General features: G+C 36.7%; 1 protein-coding gene across 1 annotated transcript in view; it reads left to right on the top strand.

Moving 5' to 3' along the window:
- The first annotated feature begins 5,227 nt into the window (after window positions 1–5,227).
- CAMK2D (calcium/calmodulin-dependent protein kinase II delta) overlaps window positions 5,228–13,865 on the top strand; it is a 115,911-nt gene continuing 107,273 nt past the window's right edge. Inside the window, exons 1-2 of the mRNA XM_011997286.1 lie at window positions 5,228–5,265; window positions 9,787–9,852. Coding sequence (XP_011852676.1) covers window positions 5,228–5,265; window positions 9,787–9,852 — 104 coding nt within the window. The remainder of the gene's footprint in view (window positions 5,266–9,786; window positions 9,853–13,865) is intronic.

Raw genomic sequence — 13,865 nt, forward strand, 5'->3', positions numbered from 1 at the left:
AGAGACAGAATCTAGTACTTTCTCCCAGGCTGGAGTGCAGTGCCATGATCGTAGGTCACTACAACCTCTACCCTCTGAGCTCAAGCAATCCTTCTCCCTAAGCCTCTTGAGTGGCTGAGATTACAGGCATGCTCCGGCATGTCCAGCTAATTTTTAAATTTTTTATAGATATGCAATCTCACTATGTTGCCGAGACTGGTCTTGAATTCCTGGGCTCAAGTGATCCTCCTGCCTTGGCCTCCCAAAATGCTGAGGTCACAAACCTGAGCCACCACACCTGGCTTGTAAGTCCCTGTAGTAATAAAATATATCCTGAATAATGTGAGGAATGAGAGGAAAGTTAAAGACCAGATAAGGGGAAATTGAGATTCCTGTTTCCAACTCTTTTGTTCCTTTTTTCTCTCCTCTTTCCAGTTGAACTCCTGTTTCTTCCTAGGTGTTCATGTCCCACATTTCTTCCTGGCCAACTCTTCCTCATTTATGTGAGGTCCTCCTTGGATAGCACCTCCTCTGTGAAAGTTTCTCTGACCCACAGAAGGAATTCATTATTCTCTCCTCTCTTTTCCCTTAGCCTTTATGAGACTATTATTTCCTCTTCATTTTTTGCTTATCCTTTGTATGGAGTAACTTCCTGAATCTATATAGCAGTGGTGTGGAGCCCTCTAGGAAGCATAGGAAATAGGGGAAATAGCAAGAATTCTTCATAAACTGCAATAAGTGACAAGATGCAGCAAGACTCCCAGCCTTCCTGGCTGGCATGGGGCACTGACTGGTGTAATGTTCCAGTGTGGATGTTACTGTGTATTCATCAGTCAGTCTGCATAGATAGAGTCCACATATGTCCCATTTGTGCTAATTCTTCTTCCTTTCATCATGTCAAAAAGGCAAGTATTGGGTGAAACTTTTTTACTTACAAGTATACATATTTCCTCTGTAAATGGGACAATTACTGAGTCTAGGATTTGCTGGGTCTTAAGGATTGTGACTTTAAAAATAGACCTATGCTTTAGTTAAAGCATGTTCCACAGGAACATAATTTTTTATTCATGTTTTTGTTTTCTCCACTAAACTAGATGCTTGATAGAAGTTACAACTTGATTCTTTATATTCCTGTCCATTAGCATGGGCAAAGCTCACACATACAATGAATACAGTTGAATAATGTTTGTAGAATTCGTATATAAATGACACTGTTTAATGACAAAGTTTAACTCTCCATGAAGTTATTCGTATTTTCAGGAAAAAAAATGCAGTGAGAACAAATGAGTCACCCACTGGAGAACTTAGTATGGGATGTCCTGGTATCCTCAAAACAAGAAGGATCATTTAAATAGCTTGCAGCCACCTGTAGCTTGAGCTCTCCTTTGTAAACATCTACACATTCACAGGGATCAACAGTAACAGTATCTCCTCTCCAGCAGAGGATCTGTTGGTCTTCTGAGTACCGAAGACTGATAAATGATAGAATCTCTTCTTGTCTGACATCTTTGAAACTCCCAATGTTCCAGAACCTGGAAAACCTGTTGTCGTGTAGGGGCATATCAACAAATCAGTAGCTTCACTCATCTGTCACCTCTATTTCAGGATTCTTTCTGGAGTATTGATGATTAGAAATATATTAGAATCTGAACTTTGGGGTATAAATTCACCCATTATCTACAGTAGCTTTCCTACTTTCATAACAAGATCTACACATTTTGTGGCTAAATAAATGCTCATTTTTCTGATGACCAAAGCTAACTTTTAGATGAATTACTGATATACAGAAACTATTTCATCCCAATTAACATGTGAAACACAATTTAACTGTGATGATGTTTTCCGTCAAAGGCAGTTGCCTTGGCATTAACAGTGAAATCTTACCTGCACAGGAAGGTTCAGCCTAACCCTGGCAGAATTCCTAGGCTGTTTCAGTACATGTGACATTAATAATATGTAGCTTATCAGGTGATGATACTCAGTTAGTAACATTCATCAGTGGGCCAATGGCAGATATTTTTTAAAGTGATTATAATTTTTCTCTAAGGATTACCCAAGCATAATAAATAACAAAATATGAGCAAAAATTGTGATAATACAAGGGATTTTTAAATGGCAATGATTTTAACATATAGATAAATAAAAATAATCATGTCTATATTATATTGTTTGAAACTTAGTCTAGTGAATGACAAGTGATAGCATAGGTATTGAGAGTTTATCTTTTATTCAGCAAAACTTCTGATAGGCTTACTGAATTCCAATAGTTAATACATAATTCCTCTGTGTACTCAAATTGTTTCTAATTAGGTGGACTTCTCTATTCTTTTAAAAATATTTTGTGGCCGGGCGCGGTGGCTCACGCCTGTAATCCCAGCACTTTGGGAGGCCGAGGCGGGCGGATCACAAGGTCAGGAGATCGAGACCATGGTGAAACCCCGTCTCTACTAAAAATAGAAAAAATTAGCTGGGTGTGGTGGTGGGCGCCTGTAGTCCCAGCTACTCGGGAGGCTGAGGCAGGAGAATGGCGTGAACCCGGGAGGCGGAGCTTGCAGTGAGCCGAGATTGTGCCACTGCACTCCAGCCTGGGTGACAGAGCAAGACTCCATCTCAAAAAAAAATAATAATAAAAAAATAAAAAAATATTTTGTAAATATTCTTGTTATCTTTAGAATATCTGTGTAAATATTCTTGTTATCTTTAGAATATCTGTGGTGCTTGTAAAACCATATACAGTGATTTCTTTCATTTCCTTTGGGTTTTTTAATGCATAGTAGAGTATATAGGTCAGATGCCTTTTGAAATGCCTGATATGTTAGAAATCCTCCATTCACCTCTTTAAATGAGTATTTGCTTTATTTATTTATTTATTTATTTATTTGTTTGTTTTTGAGACAGGGTCTCATTCTGTCATCGAGGCTTGAGTGCAGTGGCATGATCAAGGCTCTCTGCAGCCTCAATCTTGCAGACTCAAGGGATCCTCCCGCTTCACCTTCCTGGATAGCTGGGACGACAGGTTCATACCACCCCACCTGGCAGGCTCTCATTATGTTACCTAGGTTGTTCTTGAACTCCCAGACTCAAGCAGTCCTACCATCTCAGCCTCCCAAAGTGCAGGGAGTATAGGCGTGAGCCACCACACCCAGCAAAGTCAGTATTTTATAAGTGAAATTACATATATATACACACATACCCTAATAGTATATGTCTGTGTGTGTGTGTGTATGTGTGTGTATGTATGTATTACAGTTGTTCCTCGCTATCCACAGAAGATTGATTCGAGGACCCTCTCGGGTAACAAAATCTGCAGATACTGAAGTCCCTGATATAAAATGGCATAATACTGTATTTACCTATAACCTATGCACATCCTCCGGTATACTTAAATATTTTTAATTGTTATTTGTTTATTTTTGAATACTGTATTTTTGATCCTCAGTTGGTTGAATCTGCCATGTGAAATCCTCATATACAGATGGCCAACTGTATGTGTAATTTAATAATAGCGAATTACTAAAAATATTGGGGCCATAATAAAAATTATTGATAGCAAATTACTAAAAAAATTTGGACCAATAAAGATTAGTGACTTCAAGAATTAAGAGACTATACATATATGAAAATTAACTCTTAAAATGTGACTTGATTGTTCAGTTAGCTTGGATAGATGAAGCAGAAAGTTTAATGGTGATTATGAAAACTGAATTTTTGTATATGTGGTTTAACTACATTGTGAGTTACATGAGTGTGTTATTTCTCCTTTTGTGTCACTACTTTAATGGGAGATTATTGTTGCCCAACTCTGGGACTCTGGGTCTAGTGTGTAATCAGTTCAGCCAGATTCTTCACCTCCAAAAGAGTGTCTTGCATCTTTGGGTCTGGGCCCAGGTTCAACTCCAAGAACTATACATCTCAGGAACCAAAGGTTATGCTTGGCAGGGAAGCCTAATGCCCCAACAGGGCACTCACTAATCTATCTGAGTGGACTATTAGTGTTTTTCTATTTTTAAAATTTGTTTTATATATGCACGGGTACTCTAGCATCAGCTGTTGTGTCCTCCAAAGAGTTGAGTGCATTATTATATCAACTCATCCATGCTCATAATATACGTGTATGTGCCAAGTGGAATTTTGGGAAGCTAAGGGTAGGACTGGTGCAAAACTGTGCAGTTACAAATTATAGGCTTCTGAAGAGGTAATCTGACTCCGTAAACCCGCCTCAAATCAAAAAAGATAAATACTATGGTAAGACATAAGAGCTAGTCTCCAAAACACAGCTTGCACAGCCCTAAATTCATTATTAATATTTCCATAAAGACATAGAAAGGATGCTGTAAATGACTCTCACCTCATAGACACTGCAGAAAGACCACTTACTTTCAAATTTGACATTCTGCTTCTCCATGAGTGTTCTTGGGAATTCCTGGAAGAGAGACGAGCATGTGGAAAGGCCCTGGGGCAAGAAGGAGCTTGCTATGCTTGAGGAACTGGAGGAAGGCCATCACAACTAGACCTAGACAGAGAGGGGCCTCAATTGGGAGATAGGTGGGATGCAAATTAAGCAGAGACGTGAAGGTCATGTCAGGAGTTGGCCTGAAAAATCAGTGTACAGCCGTTGAAGAGCTTCATGCAGACATGTGACAAAATTGGATGTACATTTACAGCTATTTTGTGGAGAGTTGATGCGGGGCAGGGCGGGGCCGGGGGGTGGGGCCAAGACAGGAAATGGGGCCGGTTAGGAGTTATTGCAGTGGTACGTGTGAGAGATAGCAGAGACTTAGGCTGGTGACATTGTAGTGGAGATAGTAGTCTTGATTCAAGTCCTGTTTTGGAGATACAATCAGCAAGATTTAGTTAGAGATCAATAGATACATAATAGAAATGGTGATTGGGCCTCTTCACCCTCAAGTACTAGCTCAAATAACAGGTCAAACCAGAAAATCATGAACTGGTGCTTATCAATTCAGTCATCCATTTAATTATTTAATCACTTATTCACTCGGAAAACATTTATTAAGCTCTTTCTGTGTGCCAGGCACTGTGTAAGGTACTGAAGAGACAATGTCCCATTATCATTCATGTGCTCTGCCTGACAGACCCTTACACCACTGGTTGGCTTGATTTACTTTATGTCTTAGAACATGGTACTAAGGAGACCTACATTTTTCATTGTATCCCCATAGACTTTGTTCATTTAGACACGTGGTTCCCTTCAGGGGTCCTTAGGGAGCCCCTGGGGTAACTAGGAATGGATGGAGTTGGCACACTGGTTGGCACGCTGACAAGGTAGTGCTGCCGCACCTAGAACGGGGCCTGGTGTTGAAGTCTTGCCATATATAGGATAGCTGCACACTCGTAATGTAGAATCATCCAGCCAAGACACCCAGTAACACTCCTACTAATGAGCCCTGATCAGCTTCACACTGACCAGTGACTACTCTCCTGCCCCCACCAGTAGTCAAACTGTCTGACTTTAATCAATGATTAAAGAGCATGTAAGTGGGAATTCTTTATGTCTGTATTCTTCCCAGTCTTTTTGCATGATCCTTTGGGCTATTCCAAGCCCCTTGTCTTACCCTGCTCTGCTCCCCAAATTGTGTCCAAGGGGCAAGCTAGTAGGCTAGCACAGACAAGAAAAAAACTAGTCCTTTTCTTTTCTTTTGTGTGTGTTCTTGGGAAATGTCCTTAATCTCCATTACTTTCATTTCCTTGTCTGTAAAACAGAAATAGCACTAGTATTACTTCATAGGGTTGCTGTGTTACAATCTCTAGAGCACTTAGAACAGCGCTTGGTCTTGGCACATTTTCTTAGTCTTTTGGGCTGCTTAACAGAATACCATAGCCTGAGTGGCTTGAACAACAGACATTTCTCACAGTCCTGAAGGCTGGAAGTCTGAGATCAGCGTGCCAGTGTGGTCTGGTTCTGGCGAGGGCTTTTTCCTGGACTGCAGGCTACTGACTTTTTCTTATATTTCTACATGGAGAAAAGAGAGGAGAGAGCTCTCTGGAGTCCCTTTGGTAAGGGCACCAAATGAGGGCTCCACCTTCATGACCTGATTACCTCCCACAGGCCCCACCTCCTAATATCAGCACTTTGGGGGTTAGGATTTTAAGCTATTAGTTGAGGACAGGGCACAAATATCCAGGTAGTTGCACACACAATAAACACCCAATGGATATTTGTTGTTATTGTTCAACAAGTGGAAGACAGTGTGTTGGATGACCATGCAGGTGACACAGATGAATATGTCACCATTACAACTTCTGCCTTCATCACTAAATGAAGACATACCAATTGCTTAAATGCAAGGCAGCATGAGATATGTTTTTTGACAAACAAAAATCTGATGGTGGTGATTCTTTGTTTAACTGCTTAATGAACCTCTGTTAACTCTGCTCAGAGGCTTGGATTTCAGGTCTGGCAATTTCATCTCACTAGGCTTGTTCTTCAGCTTTAAGTTAATTTCCCAGGGGAAATTACTCATTTTTCCAGGAGTTAGTCCCAATCCTACCTTAGCAAGATTGCCTCCTACTTGTGCATTAACTGGGTGCTGCTCTTGGTTCCTGTTTTGCGTCGGCTCCAACCTGAAGTTCCTGGCTTTCCCCCACCACCTTGAGCACTGCTTTTAATCTCCAAGTCAGGGCTATTCCTTGGGTTAATGTGGCACCATTTTTTTTTTAAATCCCTGTCTTTGACTCTACTTGCTGTTCAACCTCATGGTCAAAGATCTATTACTGATGAAATTTTACGAATGTAGTATTCTGGATGAAACTAATTTTAACCATTTCTGATGTGAGTTACAAATTGTACACTAGAAACAAAAGAACAATTTATTGTACAGGGTAATACAGTGTGAATCAACATCACTATAAATAACAGCAATAACACAAATATTTATCTTTCTGATATATAGTCTCATCTTTTCATGTTCTAGAGTTATCTTTTTTTTGCTTGTGAGCCCTAATGTTCTGGAGATACATAAATGGTAATTAATGCTCCAAATTTATAATTGATATGCTTCATATCATAGTAGAACTCTGACATCAATATATTCACAAAATCTCTAATTAATTAACAGTTTATTCATGAAACTGATTTAATTTGGGCACTATATGAAATTTCACACAGCACACTAAACATTTTCAAAAATATGTAGTAACTATGGCTTAACTTTGTGTTCTATTAAACAGCAATGTAAGTATAGAAATATGTTAAAGTTAGAAAATTCAGTAACTTCTCTTCAAGACATTGAATTCTATTATAACTGCCATTTTTTTCTTTTCAGACATTTATCATACGTATAGAAGAAATAAAATGGTTTCATTTGTGTAAAGATATTTTTAAATATTGGGAAGAATGAATGCTAGGAGAGAGAACATTGTCAGACACAGTTAACTACATAATCTAAAACTCAACATGAAACTCTACACCCTTCAAATTTGTCTAAAGCTATTATGATTTATTGAAAACTACCAGAATGCTAGTCCCCCTGACTTTCAAGTATTCTCCTTTAAATATGAACCCCTTAGGAAATGAAACCTATTGCCATGTATAACTAAACTTTGGTATGTGTATGATTTTTTTTAAGCTCAGGTAAAGTCCAGACTTACAGTAAATGAAATGGATAGCATGATTCTGTAACTGGGTTTATTCATTTAATCATTATTTCAAGAGTCATTAATTAAGCAAATATGTATTAATGCTAGGTTAGATGCTAACATAACAAAGATCAGTAAGTTGATAGCCCAGTGATCCAGGATCTGGTATTTCTCATAGGGCAAATAATATGTTTAAGGAGCCTATAAATAGCAACAATTTTATTAATGTCAGTAGACTTTAATCAATGTTTATTAAACATTTTAACAATCCCAAATTGTCTAATATATGTAGGTTTTCTAGGTACTTATGATCAAAAACAAGGATAACTATGAGTACATATTATATCTATAATACATTAGTCACATTCAAAGGAAGAAATCTCACAAAATCATCACTATACAGGCAACAGTAGTTTTGTTGAAAGTGTTTTTTGTCTAATTATTTTGCATTGTAATTTATGTGAGATACATTGGGTGATAGCCTTGTTATAGATTCTAATTGGAATAAATAGCTATGCTATTAAATGGAATTATGTACATGTAACCATGATTTTTAGAACATGCCTATATGAAGATTTATATGATAATTTTAGGTAAACATTTTATATGTAAAAATAATAGAATTGGAAGTAATGACTGACATTAAAGGACTTTGAAGTATCCAGAATGCAATTAAGAGAGGCAGAAGTTGCATGAATGTTCAAACATATTTATAATTTTTAGTATCGCATCTTTTCATTTTGGGAAGGAGAATAAGGGAGAGAATACTAACTGGTGATCTCTAAAACATGCTATCCTTTGATGATGTTTCAGAACTTAATAAAGCAAAAAAGCAAATAAGTGAACAAAAAGAAAAACGAATTTAGAATCCTTTTATCTCACTCTATAGTGTTCATACATGAAGCTCTATACCTTTACTTGATGCTTTTCCAAATGACTCATGCCTTCTAAACTGGAAAGACTGGCAATGTCATTATTGGAAAATGTGCACTGTGGAGTGGTTGAGGGCATGAGCTGTGGAGTCGATGGCCTGCCTGTGTCACTAAAGACTGTGTGATCTTGGGCAAGTTACTTAACTTCTCTGGGCCTCCATTTTCTCATCAATAAACTGGGAGGGGAATTGCTTGGCGGGCGATTGTGGGGATTTATGAGTTAATATAATGCTTAGTACAATGTGTGGTTTATTGTAAGAACTCAGCAAATGTTAGCTCTTACAAGGTTAAATCCCAAAGATGAAATATCCTTTTAAAATCAAGCGAGATCATAGCAGAAGAAGAAATGGTTGATAAATGAGAAAATGGCCTACCTTACTAATAACCAAGAAATTCATATTAACGTGAATTTTCCACAATTGAATAGGTGTTTATTTATTAATAATAACTATGACCAGTAATGATTTGGGCCTGTGGGCACCTTCATAATGTTGGGGGTGCAACCACTTTGGAAGGCGATTTGCCCTGTCTGCTCTACAAAATTTTAAACGTGGGTACTCTTTCACCCAGTAATTTTACCTGTAAGAATTTCTCTTGTAGAAATACCCTCTAATATGCACATATATGTGTGTGCACGCATGTATGTACACACATGCATATCTCTATTGATTGCTATGTTACATTAAATTGGGGGAAAATGCTTCTGATATGACATCATGCCCATAATTTAATGTAAAATGACAAATATGATTAGCTTAATTATTTACATATAGTACGTGATCCCACTTTTGTGGGAAAAGTATCTACTTTTATGTGTGTGTTTTCAAGGGGAAAAATGTATCTTTAAGGATGCACACATGCAAAAATAGCAAAAGGATACAGGGAAGGATACAGCCTGCAAACTCATACTCAATAGCTATGATGTGTATCATCTCCTTTCGTTTAGAAAATGTTTCTAAACTGTGCCAAAATTTTGTCAGGTATCCATTAATATTTGAAAAATTGAAATGAAAACCATTTTATGTAAAAGATATTGCCTAATATATTTATGGCATACAGAAAATTGTGACCTCATGTGTCTGATGATAGACAAATAAAAAATATTAAAATGTTTAGTATAATATAGATTTGACTTATGAAGAGTCTTAAGGTTTAAAATGTTTTGATAACTTTTTAAATCCTCTAAGAAAAAAATCTATATGAACACATTTGCAAATCTATTGATGCTTATTTTTTTCTTCTTTTTAAATGCGATTATCTTTTTTTGTCTTCCCAGAGTTACCGGAGGTGAACTGTTTGAAGACATAGTGGCAAGAGAATACTACAGTGAAGCTGATGCCAGGTAAGTGACTTGCCCTGGGCAAGATACAAGACTCAACATTCAAATAATACTTTTTCAGTATATTTCTTTACAAATGCATGTTTGTACAAACAAATGTTTTAAGGATCTCCAGGATGATTCTTAGAAAAAAAAAAAAAAACTATGAATCTAGTCTATATTTTTATTTAACATCTGTAGTTAGATTACATATTTTATCAAAAACAACAAGAAAACACAAAGCAAAACACCCCACCTAACTGGAATGACTTCTGCTAAAGCAATATATTTTTTAGTAAAGGTCAGAGATCAGAGATTGAAATCCTCTGATCCCTAGATAGATTCTAGGTTGCCTAGTGTTAGCCAGTAGTCACATGTGGCTATTGCAATTTCAGTTAATTAAAATTAGATTACATTAAAAATGTATTTCTCAGTTGGTCTGACCACGTAGCTGGTCTAACCAACTGCCTAGTAGCCACAAGTGTCTAGTAGCTACCAATTGACCAGACCAGATATATAACATTTTCATCATCACAGAAAGTTCTACTGAACAATGAATATCTAATCACAAAGCAGAAATAGACTGAAGAAAGTCTCAGTGGTCTTTTTAAGGAACTATTACTAGCTAATTAACTCTTTGGAAATTTCATTAAAACCCTTGGACCTCTGAGTTGAAAAATACTTAATTCAAGCATTTAAGAGAGTTCAAGAGTAATTTTTCTATCTTGTTAATTGGCAAAATCTTTACAAAAGTTAAAAAAAGACTAAGTTTTTTGTCTAATTTGCAACTTCCTAGGCTACCCAAAGCAACATTTTTGGAGTGGAGTAACATTAACCACTTGCTTAGATATTACTTAGACTGCATGGTGTTAATTTTCCTCTGTACTTTTATATATTCTGTAACTGTCATTTAATTTAAAAAATCTGATCAAGAGTGATTGGCTCATTATTAGCAATGTAAATGAGGTGTTTGGGGGCAGAGATTGAATCTGCCTCCATTCTGTAATGCCGTCGGAGCTTCCCAAGGCTTGCTGATCCCATTGTAGCCTGACCCTCAACAGATGTCCAGCTGATGTTAAGGTTCCCAGCCCCTCCTTGCCCTCAGAGGCACACTTCTAAGTTTCTAATTTTTCTTCTTGGTTTAATGAACTGTTTATGGTAGTTTGCGAATCTATCCGTACATGACTACACTCTAATTTTTTAATGTAATTTTTATGGCCAAAGTCAAATAGAAAATTCTGTGTAATTTATACTATGATGAGTGAATCATCACTTGCTCAGTTTACCCCAAATCCCCACATTAGGGTCCTGAAAGGGGCCTAGGGGAACCTCTGAAAGTAGCTATTTGGCCACTTGCCAAGAAACAGTAATACTTTTAATCAAGGTACTAAACTGGGGAATTTCATTTATTTTGCCCTTCAAAGTTATGTTAAACAGGCTGTTACTTGGTTTCAAAAATACTGGTTGAAATTAAAATAGAGACAATTTTTACTGCTAAAGAGCCCTAAGATATTTTTTTAAGAAAGCTCTCAGACAAAATTAGAGAACAAACATTTCCTTCTAACTACAAGAATAAGGAGGCTATTTCTCAGTTAGATGTGGTGTCCCACTCCTATAGTCCCAGAACTTTGGGAGGCCAGGGTGGGAGGAATGCTCGAGCCCAGGAGTTTGAGACCAACCTGGGCAACATGGTGAAACCCCTCTCTATTGAAAATATAAAATTAGCCAGGTGTGGCGGCACGCTTCTGTAGTCCCAGATAATCCGGAGGCTGAGGCAGGAGAATCCCTTGAATCTAGGAGGTGGAGGCTGCAGAGATCATGCCACTACACTCCAGCCTGGGCGACAGAGTGAGACCCTGTCTCAAAAGAGGATATTTGATTGTCAAGAAAATGGTAAAAAATTTTTACTAGTTCTCAAAAATGTAAGAATTGAATCCATTCTCACTAGTAATATCTTCTGTTATTCCCAAGATTCAATAATTTATCCTTGTTGTTTGAGAACAGTAAGAGAAATATTCCTAAAGAGTAGTGCAAAGTGAACATTATTGTAAAAGAAAAAAGATTCCTATGGTTTAAAAATAATGACCAATACTTAAATAAGCAATGTAGTCAACAGCAATGAATGTGAGACCCTTTTAGTCGTACTGTTATTAAGAGAACTAGAAAAATCATAGTCATGATCAATTTTTAAATTATTTACATTGTAGTAAATCAGAGGGTGATTACTTTTTTAAATTCAAGATTTTTCTTTGGAATAATATTATTTTATACATTAAACAGTTGAAAATGTCCTTACTAAAATGTTTGCTTCATCTTTCAATGAATAAATGTAGTTCAGGACATACTTTGGATTACATTTGGATTACACAGTGAACTTATACAAAATTCATCACTGTGATATGTTCTACAGTATTATATGTCAGATGAAGCTCACAGGACCTTATAGGTGCCAAACAAGGATTTCTCCTCTCTAATTAGCAGTCCATTTGACATCAGTGAACCTTTAATAAGAATAGCATAAAATGTGCATTTTGATATAGTATGAAGCAAAAGTTTTTCTTCACTGAAGTGTATGGAAATAGGTTTAACAATTACCAATGCTCCAGGGGATTATAAATTTGTATTTATTTATTCTTTGAAAGCTCCCTAGCTCTTCCCCAAAATATTCTTATACTAAAGCGGAGTTTATTTTATTTATGGGTTTGCTTTAAATTCTCCCGTTATTGTTGGAGACTTGCATTTGTTTTCCTGTTATATACTTTACTAAAGCAACACTTCTAAGGCAAAATGGTAAATGTGTCCCTCCATTTTTTTTGACCCTTGTTTCACCTGCCACTTCATCTGTGTTTACCCTCTTGTTTCAACACGTGTTTAATTGTGACCTCAGATTTTAAACAGTTTAGATGTGTATAAGAAATACCTGGATATTTTATATCTCTGAAGAATTTTCCCAGAACATTATGGGAATTCTTTATAAATTTTTCTTTCTGAATATGGAAATTTTACCTTCTTATACATGTTATTTAATTTGCACACTTACAATGAAAACAACACAGCTCAAATTGTTTTGTCTGAACATGTCACAAAGTCTATGTTGGATGTCATTTTTGTTAGAACCAAAATTAGCTTTATTCAGCATTATTTGATTCCGATGTAAAGCTAAAAACATGTGAAGAAATATAATTTTTGTTTGTTTGTTTGTTTCATTGGGACTTTTGTTTTATTTCATATTCAATGTGATTATGTGCCTTTAAAATGTTCTCCCTTCCATTCTGCCCTTGTATCTTTGCAGTCATTGTATACAGCAGATTCTAGAAAGTGTAAATCATTGTCACCTAAATGGCATAGTTCACAGGGACCTGAAGGTCAGTATATGGAGTCCATAAATCTGAATCAAAGCAGTTTTGTTTTTTTTTCTGGGGAAAGGGCAGAGGGTGGGTATTTAAAATGGTTCCCTTGCCTTTCCCAACTTTTTTCTAAAATGAGTATATGATGAAATGATAATGCATGATGCCTCTTCCAGTTTGCTCATCTACAGGCTAAATATACATCATAGCAAAAAGGGAAGAATACTGAAAAATACAACCTGTTTAAGTTTCCAAGCAGTAAACTACCAAAAGGGGTTAGGGGTAGGCTTTCTTTAATTGCCCAGCATTTGCCTGGAGATAAACTTGGCCTGTGATGTATGTCCGCCTGTAGATTTAAACACCACTTCTGTTCTGAGACCATGGGTTGCTGTAGCAGAACAACTGGTTACACATTGCTCCATTTGAGTCTGATGAACCCTTAGGCAAGAGATAATAATTGCCAGCTAAATTAAAGCACAAGAAGTTAATGATTTATCAAAAATTCATTAGGTATCTTAATTTAACCTTAATGGTGCCCTGACTGTTAATGTTCAGCTTTTAGGACAATACTGGAAAAATGGGAGAGAAAAGGGAAACAGTTTATATGATGGGGTGGAGGCGGAACACAACAGCTACAAAGATTATATTTGTGTTCCAGTTTATTTCCTGAAAGAATTTATAACCAGGAAA

The sequence above is a fragment of the Mandrillus leucophaeus genome, unplaced genomic scaffold (genome assembly GCF_000951045.1).
Source record: "Mandrillus leucophaeus isolate KB7577 unplaced genomic scaffold, Mleu.le_1.0 Scaffold535, whole genome shotgun sequence".
In the NCBI taxonomy this organism is placed as follows: domain Eukaryota; kingdom Metazoa; phylum Chordata; class Mammalia; order Primates; family Cercopithecidae; genus Mandrillus; species Mandrillus leucophaeus.